At 40.5% G+C, this 22,750-nt stretch overlaps 1 protein-coding gene across 1 annotated transcript in view; it reads left to right on the forward strand.

The window, feature by feature from the left end:
- The first annotated feature begins 5,593 nt into the window (after nt 1-5,593).
- Nucleotides 5,594-22,750, forward strand: part of CPA6 (carboxypeptidase A6) — a 242,701-nt gene continuing 225,544 nt past the window's right edge. The window contains exon 1 of the mRNA XM_037148967.2: nt 5,594-5,789. Within this exon, the coding sequence (XP_037004862.2) occupies nt 5,674-5,789 (116 nt within the window). The 5' untranslated portion in view covers nt 5,594-5,673. The remainder of the gene's footprint in view (nt 5,790-22,750) is intronic.

The raw sequence follows: 22,750 nt of genomic DNA on the forward strand, positions 1-22,750 counted from the left end.
ATATCAGTAGCTATAATCCACACAAACAAAGTCCTTGGAGTCCTCAGTAACTTTTATGAATATAAATGGGCCTGAAGAGCAATAACAAAACAAACAAACAAACAAAATTAAAAAAGAAATCAGGGAAATACTGTTTTAGGAAAAATCTACTCTTTTCCTAGGAAAACAAAAATGCAAATGCAGTTATATTTTCTTTATCACTCTGGTTCCTATAGTCTTAACCTCCAATAGTAACTGAACCTTTTAACCAAAGTAACTAACTCCTATTTCAGAGAGAAAATTTGGAGGTGAATGAATAATGGAGCATTTGAGCCAACAGGTAGAACTCATATATACATATAACACAACATTCAACAGACACATCCTTGCTACAGCCTTTTATACCTTCTGAAAGTGGCAAAACTAACCAAAGATATACCTCTCTGGAGCATAGTAAAAGCAAAATCATATAAACACAAATTATACCTAGTAATTATGTGTCATATTCTATTCAGAAATAATTTAGGTATCCATTGATTAACCATTAATTAATTTAATCAGCCTAAGGTCTCAAGTTCCCTAAAGATCTTTTTCAAATTGAAATATAATTCTCATACCATCAAATTCACCATGTTACATGTACATTTCAGTGGTTTTTAGTACAGTCACAAGATCGTGTAGTTATCACCATTATCCAGTTCCAGAACGGTTTCCTCACCTCCGAAAGAAAACCTAACATGCATGAGCATTCACTCCCCAATTCCCCCTTTCTCCATTTTTGGAAACTGATGATATGCTTTATGTTGATATGTTTTACCTATTCTGGACATTTCACATAAACATGATCACATATGTGGCTGTTTGTGTCTGGCTCCTTTTACTTCCCATAATGATTTCAAGGTTCCTCCATGCTGCAGCAAGCATCAGTGTTTCTTCCCTTTTCATGGACAAATAATATTCCATTCTGTGCATACACCACATTTTGTTTACCCATTCATCAGCTGGTGGACATTTAGTTTGTTTCTACTTTTTGGCTATTATGAATAACGTTGCTATGAACATTTGTGTATAAGTTTTGGTATAAAAATATAATTGAACTTTCTTGAGTAGAGCTCAGGAGTAGAATTTCCGGATCATATGGTAACTCTGTATTTAATTTGTAAAAACTACAACACTTGTGCACAGCCGTTGCATTATTTTGCATTCACACCAGCAGCGCCTGAGGGCTCTCTCCATTCTTGCCCACACTCGTCATTGTCTGTCTTTGATGAGGGCCATCCTAGTGTGAGTAAGGCGGGATCTCATTTTGGTTTTGATTTGCAGTTCCCTGGTGACTAGTGAGGTTGAGCATCTTTTTTATGTACTTATTGGATATTTTTATATCTCCCTCGGAGAAATGTCTATTCAGATCCTTTGCCCATTTTTCAGCTTGGTATTTGCATTTTTATTGTTAAGTTCTCTAAAGATCTTGGAAATTATCTTCAAGCTGACGTACTATAAAACATTATTCTTATTAAAATAAAATGTTTGTCAAAATCATGATTTAATTTAGTTGTACACAGTTCAAATCTTTCATAACCATCCAGTACAGCTGTTTAAGTTTATAGAAAGCATGCCCAAACAGAATTTTTAAATATGTGCTTTTATATTTTATTATTGATAAATCAGAGAAAATATTGCTGTCTTTTATTTTATCAACATCATTCAACTAGTCTTATTTGCCAAATGTTTACTTTAATTATGTAGACTTGGATTCTGAAAATGTCTCTTAGCTTCTGCAAGAGTACTTTTTAAAAAATTGTAGCATATTGAAAATAGTATTCAAGTTCTCTATTATCTTGGAATTTGGGGAACATTCAAAGTACACTTATTTATCATTAGAACCCAACTGGAACAGAACTCCTTTAGTTTCTATTTACTCTCTCTCTCTCTGTCCTTCAGCACCAGGAGAACATCCTTCTCCTTCAACCTTTATGAATGTCTAATATGTCTGAAGATAAAACATTTTCTACTGCCCATCCGACTTTTCTCATTCCTCACAAGTTTTTATTTCTTAAGACAGGATCCATCACCCACCCCTTTGATCTTTGCTGTATCTGACATTTCCCCTGTACTTACTGTTTTTTTAAAGTTTTATTTACATGTCAGTCTTTTCTGTCAACTCATTATTTCTGTTGTTACTTGTTTTTGCCTTTTTTCATTAATTTCTTGCTGCTTTAAGCAAATGGGTAGAAGAGTAGTCCTTCAATCATTTGCTTTAATATTTACTTTAATTTAGTTCTAATCAAACTTTCTTAATCTCTGTCTCATGCTCCCTATATCTCAAATTTTTCTTAATTTTCATTAAAATGCTTAATGTGCTCTGGCTGGTATAGCTCAGTGGATTGAGCATGGGCCTGCAAACCAAAGGATTGCCAGTTCAATTCCCAGTCAGGGCACATGCCTACGTTGTGGGCCAGGTCCCCAGTGGGGGGCACATGAGGCGCAACCACGCGCTGATGTCTCTCCCTCTCTCTTTCTCTTTCCCTTCTCCTCTCTCTAAGGAATAAATAAATAAAATCTTTAAAATAAAATAAAATGCTTGATGTCACAAAGAGTATAAGACAAACATTATTTTTCTGTCATTTGAAATAGTAGTCTTCAGAGTATTTTTATCTACTATGTTTTTCCTACTTTATTTCTTCATTAGAACCTTGGGGATTTGTATCAGGAAGGAAGGGAAAGCAGGAGAAAGAACTTGAAAGAGGAAGGGAGAAAAAAGAAAAAGCAGAGAGACAGAAGACAAGGAAGTCTATTCTGCTGCTTAGAATCAACGGCACAACTCATTCCGGCACAACTTTCCTGCATGAGCATACATTGGTTTTGCTCTATATATTCTATGAAACATAATTACAAGGGCCTAAAATATAATAGTAAACTTGTCCATCAACAACACTTTCTCTTCCAATTTCTCTTTAATCTGAGTGAGCAAGACATTTTATAAAAGACCTATCCAAGGACAAGGGTACAGTCTAGATTCTAGACAAGGACTCCCTGAACAGCTGAAAGGTCCTATAAGCATTTGGATGAAAGGCAATCCAACAACTTTGTTAGTGGATGTCAACGGTGGGCCCAGCTGTCCCCCAGGCATGGTGGAATATGAAGATGAACACAATAGAGTGACTGCCCTCAAGTAGTCTACAATAAATGGTAATATTGGATTAAGTGTCAACACACATTAGAACATAAGGGTGTACATGAATGAATACTGTCTGTTCTAGAAGGTGGGCATTGTAGACAGAGTGGGCTGGGAGATTTTCATGGAAGAAACTGACTTGAGCTGGGTCCTGAAGGGGTGGAAGGATTTGGCTAAATAGAGGATAGGAAGGCTGGATAGAGATGGCCAACCACACTTGTTTATCTTCTCCGGATATCATGACCCAATTAAATCCACATGGCATTCATTCATATACTTAAGAAATAGTTTTGCAACATCTTCCCCAATGCCATAGAATTTCAGATCTAGAAGGGACATTATCTAATCATCAACAAAATGGACCCAAATCAAGGATGTTATTTTCCTTTCCCTGCCATCATTTCCTTTTTTTCTCTGCAGGGTAATATTTCTTTCAGTAAAATTCAATCTTTCACTAAAATATGACAAAAGCATAGCCAATAAATAGAAATTCTCATTTTTCCATCTCTAAATCTCTAACTGGTTTAATAATTCACTCCCTCTCAGTGCCTTAAAAATGGAGCTTTTATCTTCAAATTCATCTGTAAAACTGTTCTCTTCCCCTCCCACTTGCTAAATGGATGCCATTTATCACTCATTTTATGGGAGCTTATCTACTCTGAGAGAAGTTTGATCAGATAACCTGGTCCTTAGAGAAGCAGAGGAAGATTGCAGGGAATTGCTTCTATTGTTTGAGAACCTCCCTTTGATCTGAAATTTTAGGATGGTTATAGGATGTCGCCAGTGTCTCTCACATATTTGATGGTGCAGGAAATTATTACCTTGGTCTCAGGGTCTAGAGAGCCTTCACTGAATGTGCTCACTGGATCCAAGCCTTCAGAATGATTTGAGGATGAGTTTAATCCCCAGTCGGAGACTGAACATTCCTAGTTTAATGTTGTGATATAATATGACAGATTTATACATTGTTCTGACATAATGAAATGCAAAGAGATGAAGTGTTTTATTTACACAGTAACCTCTTATTTCAACAGTTCACTGGCTGTTATATAGGCTTTCTGGGCTTCATCAAAAAGGCCTCAGGAAGCATTGCTGTGAGCCTTGCAGAACAGCCTCACCCGTTTACAAAGTGCTGGGCCATGAAGTCAGGAAGAAGAAAACAATAACATTAAACCAACAAGAAGCAAAACCAGGAGACCCTGGAACTTCCACGGCTCCAAGGCATCTGCAGAGCTCTCTGCCACCCAGATGAGCAAAGCCCCCAAATGGATGTTCTGGTATATTGGGGTGCGAGCAAATGGATGAAAAAAAAACATTCTTTATTACCAACATTAGAAAAATGAGAAGGAAATGGTTTGCTCCAGGGTTCCCTGCCCCTACAGTTTTGAGAAACAGAAGACAAATTAGACTTCTTTATAAAATCAAATCTGACTATCCCAGATCCAGCTGAAGGACCAGCAGCATGAACAGCACCTAAAAGCTCGTGAGAAATGCAGAATCTCAGGCCCCAGCCCCAAGCTACTGCATCAGAAGCTGCAATATAACATGCTCCAGCTGATTTGCATGCATGTTGAAGTTTGTGAAGCCCACTCAAGACCAGCATGGTGGCTGAACATTGGAACACCTGAGGAGCTTTTTAAATTAATGATCCCACCCTCAGGAATTCTAATTTAAATAGTCTGGCTCCCTAAGTGATTCCAAATGTGCAGAGAACATGGGCAAGCACTTGGAGGCCTCCTGTTCCCCAAGAGAACCTTGGAAATAGCCGCAGGTCTGGGTGCTGATGCTGTGGAATGACTACAGGGAATCACAGGAAAGCAGCTGCCCCTTTGTGGCGCAGATAAGCGTGCAGACTAAGGCTGGCTGTTCATGCCCACATGCCCCAGCTTACTTCTGCATCCATACTCATCACGGCTCTTCCCCATGCATTGTAGAGTGTGGAATCCGTGCAGAAATTTGTTGTGGCAGATCAAAACCTTAAGCCTGGGATGTCCTATGCCTGCATGTTTTTAGCTCATCCTCAAACAAATCACTTGCAATTAGGTCAGGGTCCTCTGCTGATGAAGGTAATAGAAGAAAGGTTGGCCAAAAAAGTTAGGAACTTAAAGTTGGAAAGCAAAAATCAAAAACAATAACAAAAAAAGAGAGAAGAATTACCCAAAGGAAGCAGCACCCAGCAACCCCCTGCTGTGAGTCAGCTCAGGGGAGGCCCAGCCCCTTCCAGGAGAGCCCGAGGAAGGATTCGGCTCAGCGGCTGGGCTCAGCTGGGCTGGGCTGCGCTGTGTGCTGCTGCTTCTAGTTCCAAGACCAAGTCTTAAGAGCAACTTTCCTTCCTCAGCTGCTTAAACTTTTTTTTTATCCTGTGGCTGGAAAGAAGTGTCACATTTTGTTCACTCCCAACCCTTCTCTCCCACCCCCTCCCATAGACCCTGAGCATCTGGAGGGGGTGCTGTGAGCCACCTCCAGCCTCCGGTGACTGGCTGCTGGAACTAACTTTCAGCTCCTTTCACTGTAACACTATGAAGTTCCTCGGGAAGCCCAGGAGCCAGACAGCTGCTTCTCTGCCTCTCTGCTTGCTCATTTTGAAGATTCTGCAACCAGGGCATAGCCACCTTTACAGCAACCGCTACGCTGGGTAAGTTCTGCAACTTTTATGCCCTGCACAGCTTTCAGTTGGATGAAGGGGTGGTTTGCGTATGGTGATCTGTGTGAATCTGTACACTCTCCTGGTCATCTAAAGTGTACGTGTGCTCCCGGCTCGTTGGTTGAGCTCGCTGAGAGAATGCAGTGGGTGCGAGTCTAGCTCTCCGTACTCTCAATAGTGTGTCAACTTCCCCTTCAGATCCATGTTGAATGGGATTCTCTTTACAATAGATACAGCCAGTATTTGCAGTATTTTACTTAGTACTGGGCGGGAAGGATGCTGCTATACCATGTGAATTACGACCTGGAACTATAGCTTTTCCTTTTAGCATTGTATGCAGGAGCAGTGGGTTGCAATTCACTGGTGATTAATTTAAGAGCCGTGTAAATTTTTTTATACTGCTTGTTAGCCCATAGCATGGTTATTAGCGAGATTTTCAAATCAGAGTGATGCAAATGAGTCAACTCAAAATAGGCAGAATAAAAGTAGCCAGCTATATAATTATGGGTGTTCTTCTGAAGGAAGAAACATAGAAGGGGGGGCAATTCATTCTTCCCCTCTGCAAATTAGCCTGCTTTGTGTTTGAACGCCTTCCACGAGGAGACACAGGGCGCATGGAGCAGTGTGGGACTGTGCACATCCTATTGTCCCAAAGGTTTGCTGTGGAATGTGTGTCTACCGCATGTGCTTTGCTCAGATTTGCAGAGGGTCATTCTTTGAATCTGGAAATTATGGCATTCCTGGATTTTAAAGCTGCAAAAAACTTAAATAACTGCTCTAGTTCAATTCCTTTCTGCAGAGGAGGAGAACTGGTGTCTTAAATCTTTTTTAAATAGTCTACTATCACTCAGTAATTACCAGTTGAGGGAAGCTTTTAAAGAGGTCTGGATTATAACCAGGGAGTGCCCTGTGTCTTAAAGCAAAGTTGTTCTTTCTAGGAATAGTATAAAGAAGAATTTATAAGTGTGACCCTGAAAAAGATAATTGTGTTTACCTTCTTCTCCTGAAGAATCTGGGCTCTGAATTCTGAGTTCCCCTGAACACAGTGCTCACAGAGGAAATTTTCAAAACATATCCTCAGTTTTATGGGATGCAGGCTGTGGGTGGTGGTGTTGGTTAAGATGGGGACTGTAGATGGTAATGCAATTTTATACTTCTCAACCCCAATGTTCCCACGAGAAACAGAAAGGAGTTAACATCTGAGGGCTGCTTTTTGGTCTCTAAGACACACACGGTCCAGGCTTTACATCCTGTCATTTGTCACTGTCCTTGGAGATCTGGGTAAAGAGGCTCATGTTTAATGACGGATGGTGCAGTCGAAGATTGTGGAGGAATCACTCTGACCGCCCTAGCCGACTCAGGCCATGTCATAAACATATATAACAGATTGAGGTACACCCTGTGACACAGGACCTCACTCCTCCACACGGCTGTGGTCCTCTCCATAATTATTTCAGTGTGTGGCACTCCTCAATGACAAGTTACTGGACCTGCTTCAGCTGAGCAGGTGTGGGCACTTTTCAAGGATATAAGGCCAATGCTGGCACCCTTTCTTCTGGAATTTCCAGCAACTGAAACTCTCTGGAGGAAGCTGCACTACTTCTATTCTGCAATGAAAATAATAATTGCTATTTTCTCTTTGTCTGCTACATACTAATTTAGTCCCAAATGTATAAATTACCAGACATCTGAAAACTGGAAGAAAACGATGCAACAATGAGAAAGTGAAGAAGGCGGCCTTACCTGTCATAGTAGAAGCTTAGAGCTTTCTTCAAACCAGAAATGTCTCAGAGCACACTCAGCATCTGAAGTGGGGGATTTTACTTACCTGCAATACTTACCTGTTATTCTCTCAGCACCAAAGACAAATGCTGCGTAAGTTTAGGAGTATTTTGCTTTATTTACTCAGGAACTATTTTCTGCAAGTCTAGCTCTTCAGTGAACAAGAGCAGAACCTGTTGGGATGACGTAGTGGAATATTATTTGGCATTATTTGTGTTGTGCATCCAAAGTTACAATTCTAAACCACCTCCTTTTTAACCCTTACATAATTTGTTCTGGTTTTGTTGCTAATAACTATGGAGTAGCCCTATTTTTTGCATTCTTATAAAAATATTTTTGCAGGTCTTGGTTGAATCTAATAATATGGAATTATCATTTGCAAGACTCCACACATGAATAAAATATAGAACAGTGAGGGCAGACCAGCATGCCCCCTTAGAGCAGCGGTCAGCTCAGTCCTTCTACATGAACTAGACCCAATTTTATAATAGATGCTTACTAAATGCCAAATTTAAGGGTCTCGGGGGTGGGGGGAATGCAGAGAAACTACAAGAAAAGCCTGACAAAAGCTAATTTTAGATAGCTATGCAAAATCACACAATTAAGGGATCCTCGAGCTTTTGGCTGAGATCAAGGGTAAAACACATAGAAAGAAATTAAGCTAACTGTGGAAAATCACTTGACTTCAGATAATATTATTGCTACTCTACTCTCAGAGGGTTTTAAGCTCTACAAATGCAAGTTGAACATTTCCCAGGTAAACAAATGTCAGTTAGTGAGTGGACACAGACAGACATCGTTGGTCTCTTCTGTCCTCATATTCCTGGAAACAGACCTACTTACTTACCTACCGTGATTCAGAACAAAAACATGAGGATCTTCCAAATCACATGAAATTGGGGTAGATTGTTTTGTTAGTGGTAGTAAAAGAGAGATCCAAGACAACAAAGCAATAAATTCCGCCAATACTATGGAATCACAGTGGCTATGGTTTTTCAAGAATTACTTATTCTTGAAATAAGTCCTGAAGTTCAACTGCCTGGATTTCAATTTCTGCTTTCTCACACTTTGTGGCTCTGTTACCTTGGGCAAGTTCCTTAATCTCTCTGAGCCTCTGGGGCAATACAGATAATATTAGAAACTTCTTCACTACGTTCTTGTGAGGATTAAATGCACTAGTACAGGTAGTGCATGGTTCTTGGCTCCTACTAAGTAGTTCACAGGGTGTTAACTAATCCTCATTAGTAGTTAGTGTAAACATGTATAAGGTATTTTATCAACCACCTTATTTAGTTTTTAGTACCCCCATTTTACAGATAAGCTAAATGAGGTGCAGGCAGGTTAACCCAAGTTCAGCACTAACTAACCCAGCTACACTGACTCCACAAACTAGTACTTCTCACTCTGACACCCATTCAGGTATAGAAAAGAATAGCTCTAAAAAACTGAATGTTTATTCTAGTCTGGAAAACTGATCCTTTCAGGATAATGAAGGAAAGGAGTAGATTATGTAGATAAAATTGGAAGCTTAACCTTGGTCGCCTTCTCTAGGGTTATGGTGAGTCACTGACGGTAAATCATGAGAAAAGCCGGCAGAGACCACAAGGGATGGAAAAACAGAAAATGAAGGGACTTAAGATTGTGACATGAAAAAGGCTGCACAGAAAGCAGCTGTGGGCATGTGCTTTCATTCACGCAACAGGTATGATTCAAATGCCCGCTCTGTGCCAAGAATGTTGACCAGCAGGGCCAACATCCTCGGAGAGCGTACGGAAGAGAGTGCCACACCCGACGGCAGTGCACGACTTGTGAGTGCCGGACGGAGGACCGACTACCATGGAGCTAACCAGACAGCTCCATAAACCAAGGAGGGGTAGAAATCCCTTCAAGGGCTCACCTACTGTAGTCACCCAGCCCCACTGTATCTCAGCAAGATGTGGAGAGAGAACTGACTGACTTCCTGCCACTGGGGCTGCTTCTGGGGACTTGAACCCACTGGTAATGGATTTGCCTGAGAGGCTTCCTGTCTCCTTCCTCACCCAGCCCCGCATTCATGGAGACACCTTGCAGGTCTCAGAGCAATTTCTTCCCCTCTACAGGGGAGCAGCTCCTGTGGCTCAGCCTTGTCCCATGACCACAGGTGTGTTCAGGCTGGTTCCAGCCCCTAGCCAGCTGGTCTGTTCTGATTGGTCAGTGCCCACGCTGTACCACATGCCCACCCCTGGCCCTCACCTGCCACTACCCCCCACACACCCCAGTCAGTCGTCAACTTACCTTGTCATCCATGGTCATGGGGTATAAATATTCAGAAATTAGACTTGAAAGAAATAAGATTTTTTAAAAACACTTTGTTCTCAAAATCCTGTAGGCAAAGAGGCCCCAAATTGGGATGCGACATATGGAAGAGAAGAGGACTGTGAGAAATACAGTGACAATAGATCAGATTCAGCTTCACGGAACCAGATGTGTTTCCATGTCACCCCTCTGGCTAGACCCTGCCCCTCTCAACAGCGGCTTTTCATTATAGATATGCCTTTATTTATCAACTTAGTCAATGTACATTGAATGCAACTAAGTGCCAGACACTAGGCTAGGTACCAATGTGTATTTAGACATTTTAAAATTGTATTGGAGTGACACTGGTTCTCAAAATGACTCTCGTTTCAAGTGTGCAACTCAATAAAACATCATCTGCACCCTGCATTCTGTCATCCTTTGATGGTGACTTCCTTTTAATGCTCTGACTTTTAGAAACTTAGGGCTTATTGTATGAATCTGGGAGTTGTCTTCTATGTTGATAGTTAAAGTTCTTTTCAGGTAGGATGGCTATAAACTGTCCTTTTCCCAAGACTGTTCAGTTTGCACCTGCCATCCTGGTGTAATAATTGGCAGTGTGCCCTTTCAGCCTGAGAAGGGTCCTCATTTGTATGGTAACTTGTGGGTTCAAGCTTTTTATTCTTTACTGTCTTTGTTGCTTTGATGAGGTTTATTTCAGGTATTCAACTACGCCCTTATGTCATTTCTATAGAGCAAATTTATCTCTGGTTCCTTCCATTCTTATAAAGAGTGACCTATTTTCTCCTCTCCTGCCAGCCCTGTTCAGGATTTCTTTATCTCAGCCTAGATTAAGGTAATTTTCTCCTAACTGATTTACTTTTCTCTAGTTCTTTTCCATTCTGATGATCTTACTAAAATAAGGCTCTTGTTGTACTACTCCTAGCTAAAGATCCACTTGGTCCCCTACTGCCAGCTCCATCAAATACAGAATCCTCTGCCTGGCTTTCGAGGCCTCGATAATCAGACTCTCTGATTCTCCTGCCTCTGTTTCCCTCTTCCTTAGCCCTGAAAGCCCTAGGTAGTCATATCAGAGGAGAAATTTCAGCCATGCTGATCTTTAACAGGCAAAGCAGGCAGGCCCCATTCATAATAAGGGCCTAAACCATAAAGGAGCCATCTCGATTATGAAAATAGTTTGAAATGTGTGAGATACAGATTTGGGGCATTAGGGACTACAAAGGGTGTGTGAGAGGTTCTCAGGTTGCTATCGAACCTTTCTCCTACAAGTTGGTATATAGTCAATGGAATCATTCTCCAGTGCTTTGTGGAAGTTCCAATTAGCTCTTGGCTCTTATTAATGGTAGAACATTTTTAGTTTTCTTTATGCACTAGCTCCAAGTGCAGTCCCTAATTACTGATTGTTTACCAGCCGATTATACAAAAGCTTTCCTCCCTGTGGTGTGTTCTGAGTTGGGGCCTCCTGCTTTGCCTGTTAGACCTGCAGTGCTGCAGCTCTCTCCTCCTCTGACCTGAAGTCACTGGCAGACTCTACTCCCTGGAGACCAGCACTCCCACTGCCACTGAGCTGGTGGAAGAAGGGGGGTTTCAAATGCTTCTGGGCCACTTTCTCCTTGGAGCCCAATCTGATAATGGTGCCTTGGTTTTATGGCGCCAGGATACTTTCTGCGTAATACCATTAACATGTGATTTCCATCCTTGAAAAGCAATGAAGGATATTAATGTTTCATAACTTCACAGCTCACATTGTGCAAGCTGCAAAAGCATTACATGTTTTTCTGTCTTGGTAAATGGGATTACTGAACAGAAAATAAAAGCCTTTTGGAGACTTGTTTTTAGAGTCTTCCTTATGATCAATCAGTAGATAACTGGTTTATAGGATTAGAATTTCCTTTGCCCAAGACATGCCTTCCCCGTCTGCCTCCGGGCCTTAGCTTCTTTCTGATAAAATGGAATAGAGAATATAAAGCTTTAGGATCTCATTCTAGGAAGTATAGTAAAGTTCCTGAAAATTATTTTATTAAAGGTTGAGCAAATTTCAAATAACTGGTACTCTTCAATAAAATTACCATCTTTGTTCTTTTTCTCTCTGTTCTTTGAAAATAGACTCTAAAATTTTTGTTTTATTATGTTATTAAGGATACTATAGGGTTATTTGTTTTGTTTTTCTTTGTCTTTTTGCTATAACAAAGAACCCCAAAACTCAATAGCTTAAAAAATAAATTTATTTCTCTCTCATATAAAAATATGAAGCAGGTATAGTGGGCAGTGCCAAGGAGCCAGGCTCCCTATTCCCTAAACCTCTGCCATGCTCAACTCCCAAATGTGGCTCCGGAGGGAAACAATTGTCACTCTCCTTTTCTTAAATCCAGGGGTTCAAACATCACTTCCTACTGGACAAAATCAGTTCGATGGCCTTAGCTGCAAGGGAGGCTATGAAATAATGGTCTTTAGCCAGGGAACCAGATCTGGGAGAACACTCTGGGAAATCATTGGCAATCTCTCTCAGTGGTTACTCTGCTATTTAATGATTACCAGCCCTTTCTCCCCTCCAGGTAGCTCTTCCAAAGAAACAGTCTATCCAAATAGGCTTTTAGATTTAGCTCTTCAAGCTAAAGTGTGCCCTTTTATTCTATGAATGGTCTCTTTAAGTCATAAAGTGTCAGAATTGCAGGAGCCAAAGAGAAAAACCATAGCCCAATCTCTTTGTTTAATACATGAGGAAGAAAAACTCTGAAAAGGTAAAGCTGGTGGTATAGTTAGGACTAAAACCCAGGTCAGCTGAGTGCACAGCATTCTTTCCAATTGACAAAGTGTCTTTGGTAAATCCAGAAATGATCTTACTCCCTCCTATTCCCTAGAGTTGTTGGGGTTGAAGTAAAGTGATTTGGCCAGGCTGTAAAGTGTTTAATGAGGGCAGATTTAATTTCATCTCTATGAATATTTGTAACAGACTGGCCCTCTGTGAGTCTGGGACTACAGAGATAAAGGAGCAGTCCACGTACACAGTCGTAATGAGTAATGTGGGCAAGTAAACAAACAATTCCAACTTCTCTGAGGGATCACTGTGCCCACAGAGAAAAACCCTTCATGCCGGGGTGAATGCAGGAGAGGGTCACTTCATCCAGTTGGAAGGGTGAGGAGAAGGTCAAAGAAATATTTTTGGATGTGAGATGAGTCTTAAAAGACAAACAAGAATTTGAGAATATTGTTACAGAGCCAAGGTATTTTACATTTTTCTTTTAAATGATTCATCCTCAAAGGACATAGCCCTGGTCTCAGTCTTTCCAGACACAAGCAATATATTGCATGTGCAAAGAAGTACAGGTTAGAGAGAGCTTGGTGAAGTGTAGAAAACTGGAGCAATTACATATGGCTAAAATAAACAGTATTTCTCTCGACGGCCATAAGGAAAGGTGAGGTAAGGCTTCTTGCCTATGTCCTACCTGATTTCTCCCAAAGTTGACAGAGTGCTGATGATGAATTTTAAACTGGAAATTTAGGTAATTAGTTTTTATTTTAAAGAAAGTTCCATTTGCCATCACTGAAAGGGGAAGATTTGAAGGCTGAAGATTTGACCCAAGACCGTCGTATGTTAGTGACTATTGTAATGTGCATTAGAGCCTGGCTTGAGGCAGTAACAACTAGAGGGAAAGGAGGGAACCAATTAAATATTTAGGAGGTAGATTTTTACAATTAGGTAATCAAGGAGGAGAGAAAAGAGGAAATTGTATAAAGTGATTCTTAGAACTGAGTAACTGGCCTGAGCTCTTTGCAGAGAACTTAAGTACATTTTTGAATATGTATAGTTTGAGGTGCCTACAAATAGGATAATGGGTCTGAACTTCAAGAGAGAGAGAGAGAGAGAGAGAGAGAGAGAGACAGATCTAGACGTTCCAGTAAGTGATATGTAAACAGAATTTCTTGAAACCTTGAGTGTAGAATGGAGCACCCAGGAAGTACTCACTACATAAAAAGAATAGAGAGCCGCAAACTAAATAGAACAGAGAGGAAACTAGTATAAAGGCCTATAAATAGAATAAGACACCCAGGAATTGTCAGAAACCCTGGAAAATAAGACATCCAAGATAGAAGGAGTCAGTCACATCAAGTACTGCAAAGAAGTATCATTGGTTTGGCCAATGAGAAATCAACTACATTATTATCAGAGGTGCTCTTCTTGAAGTGGGAAGTTAAAACCAGAACACAGTAAGTTGAGAAATGATTGGGCTGTAAGGAAATTAGCAGGGAGTATAGACCATAAGTTCAAGAGACTTATTCAGGAAGGGAGAGCAGTGATGCCAGTGGAGAGTTAATAACAGGATGATGAAAGGTTTTGTTATTTAGCTTTCACTTCTTAAAATTTGGCCTTGTCTTTCCTGCATTTGGGAAGTGGTAAGGCTGAAAAGGGAGGGAGAGACTGTAAAAGAGAAGAGAGGAGTGAAGTGATGAAGCTAGGTCTCTGGAGAGACAACAAGCTAGCTGGCCTTTCTTTTCTCTGTAAAGTAAGATGAGAGGTCCTGGTTCCATAAGGAGACAGTGAATAGGTGACCTGATAAAAGGAGAGATGATTTAGTTCTAAAACGTTCCTGAAGGAAATGACTTGACCTTCAGAGGGATCACCAAACATTTCCAATGGTCCAGCTGATGGTAGAGATGAGTCTGTAATGAAACCATGAACCCAGCTCCATGATTTTTTGGAGGATCATTCCATGTTTCCTCATGTTACATGTTACCTGAAACATGCCACTGTGGACCCTCATCATTCAATCTAGTACAAAAGGTGGAGTATATATCTTCAAATAAACCCTCAGGAAGCCAAAAAGCAAGTCAAACAAGATTGATGTTGGAAATACCCCATTCATTCTCTGCTTTTCTCTGCTCTGTGCCTGTGAGATACACCTCTGTGGCCTGTGTCTGGCTCCCTTCCTGAACAAAGGGCAGGAGGAGAGAAAGGCAGGGGTCTAGTTTCAGTGGCAGCTCTGGTGATAGCTTAGCCTCCATAAGGGCCAGCTCTCTCTACCCTCTGGGAGATCATTTCCTTCCTTTTTTTTTTTTTTTTTTTTTTGTCCCTTCAGAACCAGGAATACCTAATCTCTGGGAGCTTCAGCATTCCTTGTCTGTTCCCTTACTTGCCCACATCTCTGCAGATAGCTTCCTCATTAAAATCTCTTTAGTTGCATCATCTGAGCAGAATCCTATTTCTTCTGGGACCATGACTGATAGAGCAACTAAGTTGAAATTGAAAGCAGAAAGGGTACACACTTCACTCTGAAAATGTGTGTGAGAGCAATTGCTGGAGCTCAAAATGAAAGAGGACTGAAATGAAACAGCAGTGGGAGAAAGAGGATAAGGGAAGGCTGCCACTGATTTGCATTTCTCTAGAACTGACTGAAATTATGAGGTACTTTGTAAATTGGAATATAATATAAGGTATTATATTCAGTAAATTAGTGTCTAATGTTAGTTGGAAAGGCTCTTATGTAGACACATCCTGTTACAGAATTGATTACCTTTCCATTACCTTCTATCTGTCTGGGGAATTAAGTAAAAGATCTATGAAAATGCTTAAGTGTCTTCTTAGTCAAATGAATGGACCTCTCCTCTCCCCTCTCCCTTCTCCTGTCAGTTACCTGAGAACTGGAGATACCATCTCCTCCATCTTTCCAGTCCTCCCATCCTCCTGACCAAGGACCAGGGGTACCACTGATGACTACCTGGCCCCATTCTTTGTTCCCAACTAGAATTAAGAATCCTCCAAGTAGAGAGACAGAGGCAGAGTCTCTAACTCCCGAGGGCTTAGGTTTTAGTCCAATGATTTAAACTGGCAAAAAAAAAAAAAAAATGGCAATGCAAATATATTAAGCCAACACACCCTCTTCCTGCTCTTTATCCACCTTTGTTTTCTTTATCTTTTTATAGCAGTTTAGTGTTAGATGACCAACTGTTAAAAGATAAAATTTCTATATGATCACACACTTTATCACCAGATCAACATTGTGGTCTCCTTTGTACTTACAGAATCTATAACCATGTGTACATGTGACCTCATTGACCATATTTTAATTTCCCCTATCTACCTTTCAGATTGTCCTCCCCTTACCAGATTGATTTATGAATTGCCTAAATGTCTATTAAATTCCTCTTTGTGATTTTTGTGAATGTAATGAAATCATAAGACTAGTAATAAAATATGGTTTGGGTCCTGTGATAGCTTACCAATCATGTTTCCATGAAATGTATATAATATGTGCATGATGATGTGACAGCAACGCATTTGGCATCAAAATTGGTACACAAGGGGAAGGTTGGGGCATTTGAGACAAGCCTGTGTAGCAAACTGTTTGGAATAGTTAGAAAATTGCTGCTGAAGAAGATTTTCAGCTCTTGCCCCACTGAATAGAAAAGGAGGACATGTATGGGGGAGTTCCGTGCCCTCTAAATTTTCAGATCTCTGCATGGCAGCAAAGGGAAATGATTGCAAGAGACAAGTAGAAAATCATCTTAATATATCTGATAAAAAACCCCACTTTGATATTTCTTAGAGAAGTCAATACAGTCTGCCTCGTTTCCTCTGCCTAAAATTGAAACCAGAAAAATTGGTGTGCTGTCACTACCAGAACCAATAAATAGAGACAAGAATTTAATCTTTATGGGCATTTTATTCAGATGACCAGGGATCTGGGAAGACAGCAGGTTATCTACCCTCAAAAACTGTCTTAACATCTCATTTCAAGCCAACCTTTTTATAAAGAGAAGAAAGGGTGGGTATGGAGTTTGGAAAAAGGTTAATTGGATAGAAGATAGGTAAAGGGTTTGGAAAAAAGGTCAATTGAATAAGAATTGCAGTCTAGTAGCAATTTTCCTAGGACTTCTATATCTGTTGATCAACAATTCTTTACTTGTTTCACAGGCAAAGGGTGTTCCCTCCCAGGAACACAATGGCTCAGATACAATCTCCACAGGCTTGCAGTCCCCAGGGTACAAAGGTTGAACTGCTTGTCCACCTCCTGGAGTCACAGGGTCATGCGTTCTAGTTCCTGGGATAACAATTTTCCACAAGCATTAGTCACTTAGGCCTATCAACTAAGGCTAAAATCTTTAAGTTTTGAGTTTCCCTTTCAAAATGAGGACTTTTTTTCCCCCTGGAAACCTAGTTTGCTGTGGTAGGTTGCCATCCACAATATAGCTTCTACAAACTCCCCAATACTTCAAGCACACAGTGTGCCTAACTCTGTTCCTCCTAACCCCAAATCTGTTACTAATAAAAGCAAAGAAATGTATCTCTATTAATAAGATGGAGGCAGTGCAGCATCTGATCGGAGTTGTCCTGACTTTCCATCCACTCTATTTCAAACCTGCATACAGGTCCCTTATCCTGCCTTTCTTACCAACACAATATCTCATTCACTCAGTCAACAGCATTTACTGAGCACCTATCATGTGCCCAACACTATTTTAAGGCCTAGGGACAGACAGGGATTTAGGCAATAGGAATATAGCACTGCTTTAGGCACCAGTGAATAAAATAGTCTTTCATGGGATTTATATTCTAATGGGATACCAGGAAATTAATAAACCACAGTGTTAAGTTCTGATAAGGGTTATGAAGATATATAAAGCATAGAAAGGGGATAAAGAATGTCAGAAGAAGAGATAAGAGAAATGAATAAAGTCAAACCCAGAGCCATGTGAATATCTGAGGGTAGAAAGTGCCAGGCATGGGGACCAGCAGGTGGTGGGAGCCTGGTTGGTGTGTCCCCAAACAGTGGTTCTTCAGTATCATCTGGGACTTGTTAGAAGGGCAAACTCTCAGGCAACACCCCCCCTCATTAGGAACTCTGGGGGTTGGCCCAGCAATCTGGGCTTAAGGAGCCCTTCCCAAGTTGGACGCTAAAGTTTGAGAAGGGCTACGGAGAACAGGCACCCAGGTGACACAGAGGCTCTGGTGAGTAGCTGAGGCAAGAGCAGTTACTCGCCCTTTGCTCCTGCTGCTCCCCTGACGGATATAAATACCTCTATGTATTTTCTCTTTACATTGTGAAATGTCTCAATCACCTCCACTTCTCTTACTCTGTGCCTTTGTGCAGGCGGCACATTTCTGGGGAAGCCCTCCCCTCCTCCACGCCTGTCCCCTTTTCATGAGCTGCTTCAAACACTACGCCTCCTGCAAGAGTTCCCTGATGGTGCCACCAATCAGTTGTGACAGCTCCCTTCTCTGAAGTCCCATAGCACACTCTGTCATTTATCACCATCACCACATACTACTGGGTGTTATGGTTGTTCATGCATATCCTAGCTCTCTTTTTCGGTTACAAGTTGAGAGAAAAGTGCTGTATCTTATTCTTATCTGTATTCTCACAGTCCCCTAGCAGTGTTTGGCATATTTAGTAAAAGTTAGAAGGAGGGAAAGGAGGGAGGGAGAGAGGTAAGAAGATGGGAGACAGGCAAGGAAAGAAACTGATAAATTAGGAAATCTAACTGCCAACATGTGCAGGCAGTCTTGCCAGGCTAGATTTTGCCAATGACAAGTCATGAGAAATAGAGACCATTTGCTCCTTATGGCGTAGGAAGAATGTGGGGGCCCCTAGAGCTGCACCGGTATGGGCCTAAGTGTGATATTCCCCACCCTCATGTCATCTTCCCGCTGCTCAGTGTGTTTCAGGCATCACTCATATGATTACTCAGATTTGGTCTCAGATATTTACTTTCTCAGGCCCCCAAAATTGCTTTGAACAGCATTCCGCATTGGGGAGATTTCTGAGGTTGAGCCCAAGCTGCTGTTTCCTCTCTACGGCCAGAATGCACATCAGCTATTCCTCGTGTTTATTGGCCACGGTCTTCTACCGAATACAGAGAAGTGACCTTAACTTTTTGTCATTGTTGTTTATTCTCTAAGGACATGAACTCATCTGAGATTATGAATCACTTTTCATCAATTCATGTTCAGTTTAACATCTTCTCTAGTCTTTGAACAATTTTCATAAACCAAAGTCCTTCCAATTCATCCCTCAGAAGTTTATTGTCCATGTTCTTTTATTTGGCTCATCTTTTTCTAGCACTTTCGGTTTTTTTTGTTTTTTTGTTTTTTTGTTTTTTTTTTTTTTGCAGTAAGAACTTAAGTTTGTTTGCAATTTTTATACTCACTTCGCCTGCTCAGATCACCATATACATTCCAGGTGCTACAGAAACAGGATGGTCCTGGGAAGAATAGGCAATTTCCTTTAAAATAAGCAAAGAGTAAAACTTTGAACAGCCAGAATTGATCAAATAGAGTGCTGTGTAGTTCAAAGTGTCCTCAGACTTACAGCCTTTCATGGCTGCCACTCAGGGTGCCAGCCATGGGAGCAAACTTTAGTAAATCTGTAAATATCCAGACAGAAAGGTGAAATCAGTTGGTCCCTGAGAGAAAGGCGTGCTCTCAGAAGGCCTTGACTTAAGGAGCTGTTGGAAAAGAAGGGCAGATGAGGACCAGCTGGGAAATGGCAACAGGAAGGTCCCGAGGTTGGAGAATCACTCTCTAGTTGTGACACTAATGCATAGTTTCTCAAAAAAAAATGTATGACATGCCAAAGGACTTGACACCAGCTTGGCCTCTTTTTTGTATGAGAAAAAGCCTTCTTTTCTTTAATGTAACTTTCATAGAGAGCGTTTAACTACCAGATGAATAGCTCGCCATGGGCCTAACCCTCGGTCAGTTAGTTCTTTCTTGGAAAGAGATCTTAATGAGAAATAAAGTTGAAATGGTAAAATGGAATTATTGCCAGTTCAAACACCTACCCCAGAATTAAGCATTCTAAACCAACCAGTGGGAAGTTGCTAAATCAACAAGAGGAACCAATCTCATTTCTCTAACAGTGAATTGCAAATACTCAAAAGAATAATGTACTGAGAATGAAAAACTGGGTGGGGGGCGTACATATTTAACAAAGGTTTTATACCCTCGCACATGCTGTATCATTTATTTATAAGTTATAAAGCACAGCTTCCATTTAACATATTGTATCTTTAAGGGTTAATTGATTACTCCTAAGATTCTTCTGTTCATTTTGTAGCTCAGTGAAAAGCCAGTTCTTCATTTCACCCAACCTAAATATATCCATCAACTTAAAAATATATAAACGGCCAAGTGGGGGGCCCATGAGAATAATGTACCTTAAGTGGTAAGATCTATAACTTTCGTTACCTGTTGTCACCAGCAAAGACACATACATAGTCACCTTGCTTTCATAGTTTGAGTGGTAATTCACATCTCCCACACTCGTCGTACATCTCATATTCTTTACCTGTTTGTTTTATTAGACTCCAAGCCCTTTACGGGGTGACCCATTTTTAATGATTTGGCAAGGCTTGCAGACCCATCTTTCTTGCCATGAAAAGAGGCAAATCACCGTTTTCTTTCATAACATTTATCTTCCAGAACATCACTTACCTTCATCCTGAGCTCTCAGAATGCTCTCAGGTAGCACTTATCACTTCGTGTTGACTTGCCTGTTTAATTGTTTAGTCTTCCTGACTAATCTGTATACTCTGTAGGGGAAGGAACCCCTTCTTTTTCTTCCTCAAGTCCAATCTCTACACAGACTGCCGATCCCTGTGAGTTTTATCTTTGTTTCCCTTCTACCTACTGAAGTTGTACCACTGTAAGCTGCCACTATTTGACTTCTTAAAAAATTTAAAATAATGACAGTTTTATGTGGTCCCACCTAACGTAAGCTTTAATTAAGGACTTTTTACTTTTCATGCTCTGGAATACTAGCAGCTCATGTGCAAAATTTTCATTAAAGTAGCAAAGATCTATCAAGTTTATTGAGTGTTTTGTTAGAGCTTCTCAAACTTTAGCGTGCAAATGAATTACCGGACTCTTGTTAACCATGTAGATTCATCTCACAGAGTGAGCGGGCTGGGGTGGGCCCAAGACGCTGCGTTTCTGACAGGCCCAGGTGCTGCTGATGCTATCTATGGCCTTGGAAAGGGTTACTGCCTCAGTTTCCTCATCTGCAAAATTGAACTAATATTGAACTAGTTTATATATGTAAACTGCTTAGGACAGAAGGTAACACTTAAAACTCTATAAATATAAGCTGTTCACAGCATGAATAGCCCTGGCTGGTATGGCTCAGTGGTTGAGTCCTGGCCTGCAAATCAAAGGGTATTGGGTTCAACTCCTAGTCTAGGGCACACGTCTGGCTTGCGGGTCAGGTCTATGGTAGTAGGTATGTAGGAGGCAACCACACACAACATGAATATTTCCTGTAGCTTCCTCTGAAAAGCTTTCCTAAGAGAGTCATCTGAAATTGTGGGCAAAGATTAAGAGTGAAGGGAGAGATGTTTCTCATCAATTTATTTATTTAGTCAAAATTTCAGTAATTACCTATATGTTCGACAATAAGGGAAAGGTTAGTTATAGAGCACATTATGGAGTCTGTGCCCATTGTAAGTGTCTACAAATAATTTGGGGGGCTTGAGGTACAGTATGAAATGAGGAAAGAACAGGGGGCAGAGCTGCTTTGACTGGCAGCTCATGTAACCATAGTTTCTTATATATGATATAGTTCACTACATCTGGGGGAAAATGCCCCCCAAATATTAAGTAATTATTATGACCAAGTGATAGCATGATAGATGATATTTTTCTTCCTGTTGTACTTTCTCTGTATTTACTCCTTCTACATGAAGCATAAACAATTTTTATATTCCAAGAAAAAGTAATCGGAAACATGTGTAAGTCCCCACCCCCACCCCACCCTGCCAAAAAAATCAACCCTATAACAAGGATTCTGTCTTCCCTGGTGCCTTGTGCCAAAATGCTCTACAAGCATTGCAAACAAGGATCAAGAGTCAGTAAATTCAACAAATATAATACTCAGGGCAAAACTAATGACTAAACATTTTAAAAGCATGTTCATTTTTTATTTTTAAGTGAAAATGAGATTTTGGGGCGTTCCAATGGAGTATTAAATGGTCAAAACAGCTGCCTCACTGCGTGATTACCTAGATTCTGGGGACTCTGTAAAACACAGGCGCAGGGCTAGAGGCTTTTCAGTGTAGAATAATGCCAGAAACAGCCAGTATCATGCTGATATGTGTGTTTAAGTAGATGAGTGTTCCAATGGAAACCCTTTAGTAGATTCGATAGCACATATGATTAAATTTATAGTCAGATTTTCATTTAAAAGTTAATTAAATGGATCAGGAAAAAGCACTTGAAAATGACTAAAGAGAGAATCCATTATGCTTTTACATGTATTCCTCTATGACATATATTTTTCCCAGCTGGAGCTACCCCATTAATATTTTGAAAAGAAATTCAAAAAAATAGTTGCTAGCAGTTTCCAACACCATCAATTTCTTTGTGAAGCTGCCATAATAGTGACAATCAGAATGTAGTCCAGGTTGAATGTCTTTTAACTTACCAAAAGAGATCGAGGGCTATTTCATTTTGCTTTTGTGGGGCATGAATTGAGAGGAAAATTTGTCTGCATAAATTTTCTGCCACTCCATTGCTAGATAAAGTCCTTTATCCTTAATTTTTACTTGACTTTTAGTACTTTGAACTTTTCACTTTGTGAGTAGACATCACCTAGCATCTATGGATGGTTGATTCTCTCCCTAACCAGAATCTTCAACCTTAAAATGAAAAGAAAAAGAACTTTCAGATAAAAACCACTTTTTAATACCTTGCAAATCACTTTTCTTTGCTTCCCTCTTGTGCATTCTAGGACTGCGATTAAAGAGAATTTTGTCTTAAAACCGAGACTTTTGGTTAAAGAATATTGAAAAAGATGAGCTCTTCACCTGTGTAAGCTGATTGCAGTTTACTGCTGGGTGACTCATCATCATCCAGAAAAATGGGTCTCCAAAATAGGATGTCC

The sequence above is a fragment of the Artibeus jamaicensis genome, unplaced genomic scaffold (assembly GCF_021234435.1).
Source record: "Artibeus jamaicensis isolate MK-2021 breed Jamaican fruit bat unplaced genomic scaffold, CSHL_Jam_final scaffold_916, whole genome shotgun sequence".
Lineage (NCBI taxonomy): Eukaryota > Metazoa > Chordata > Mammalia > Chiroptera > Phyllostomidae > Artibeus > Artibeus jamaicensis.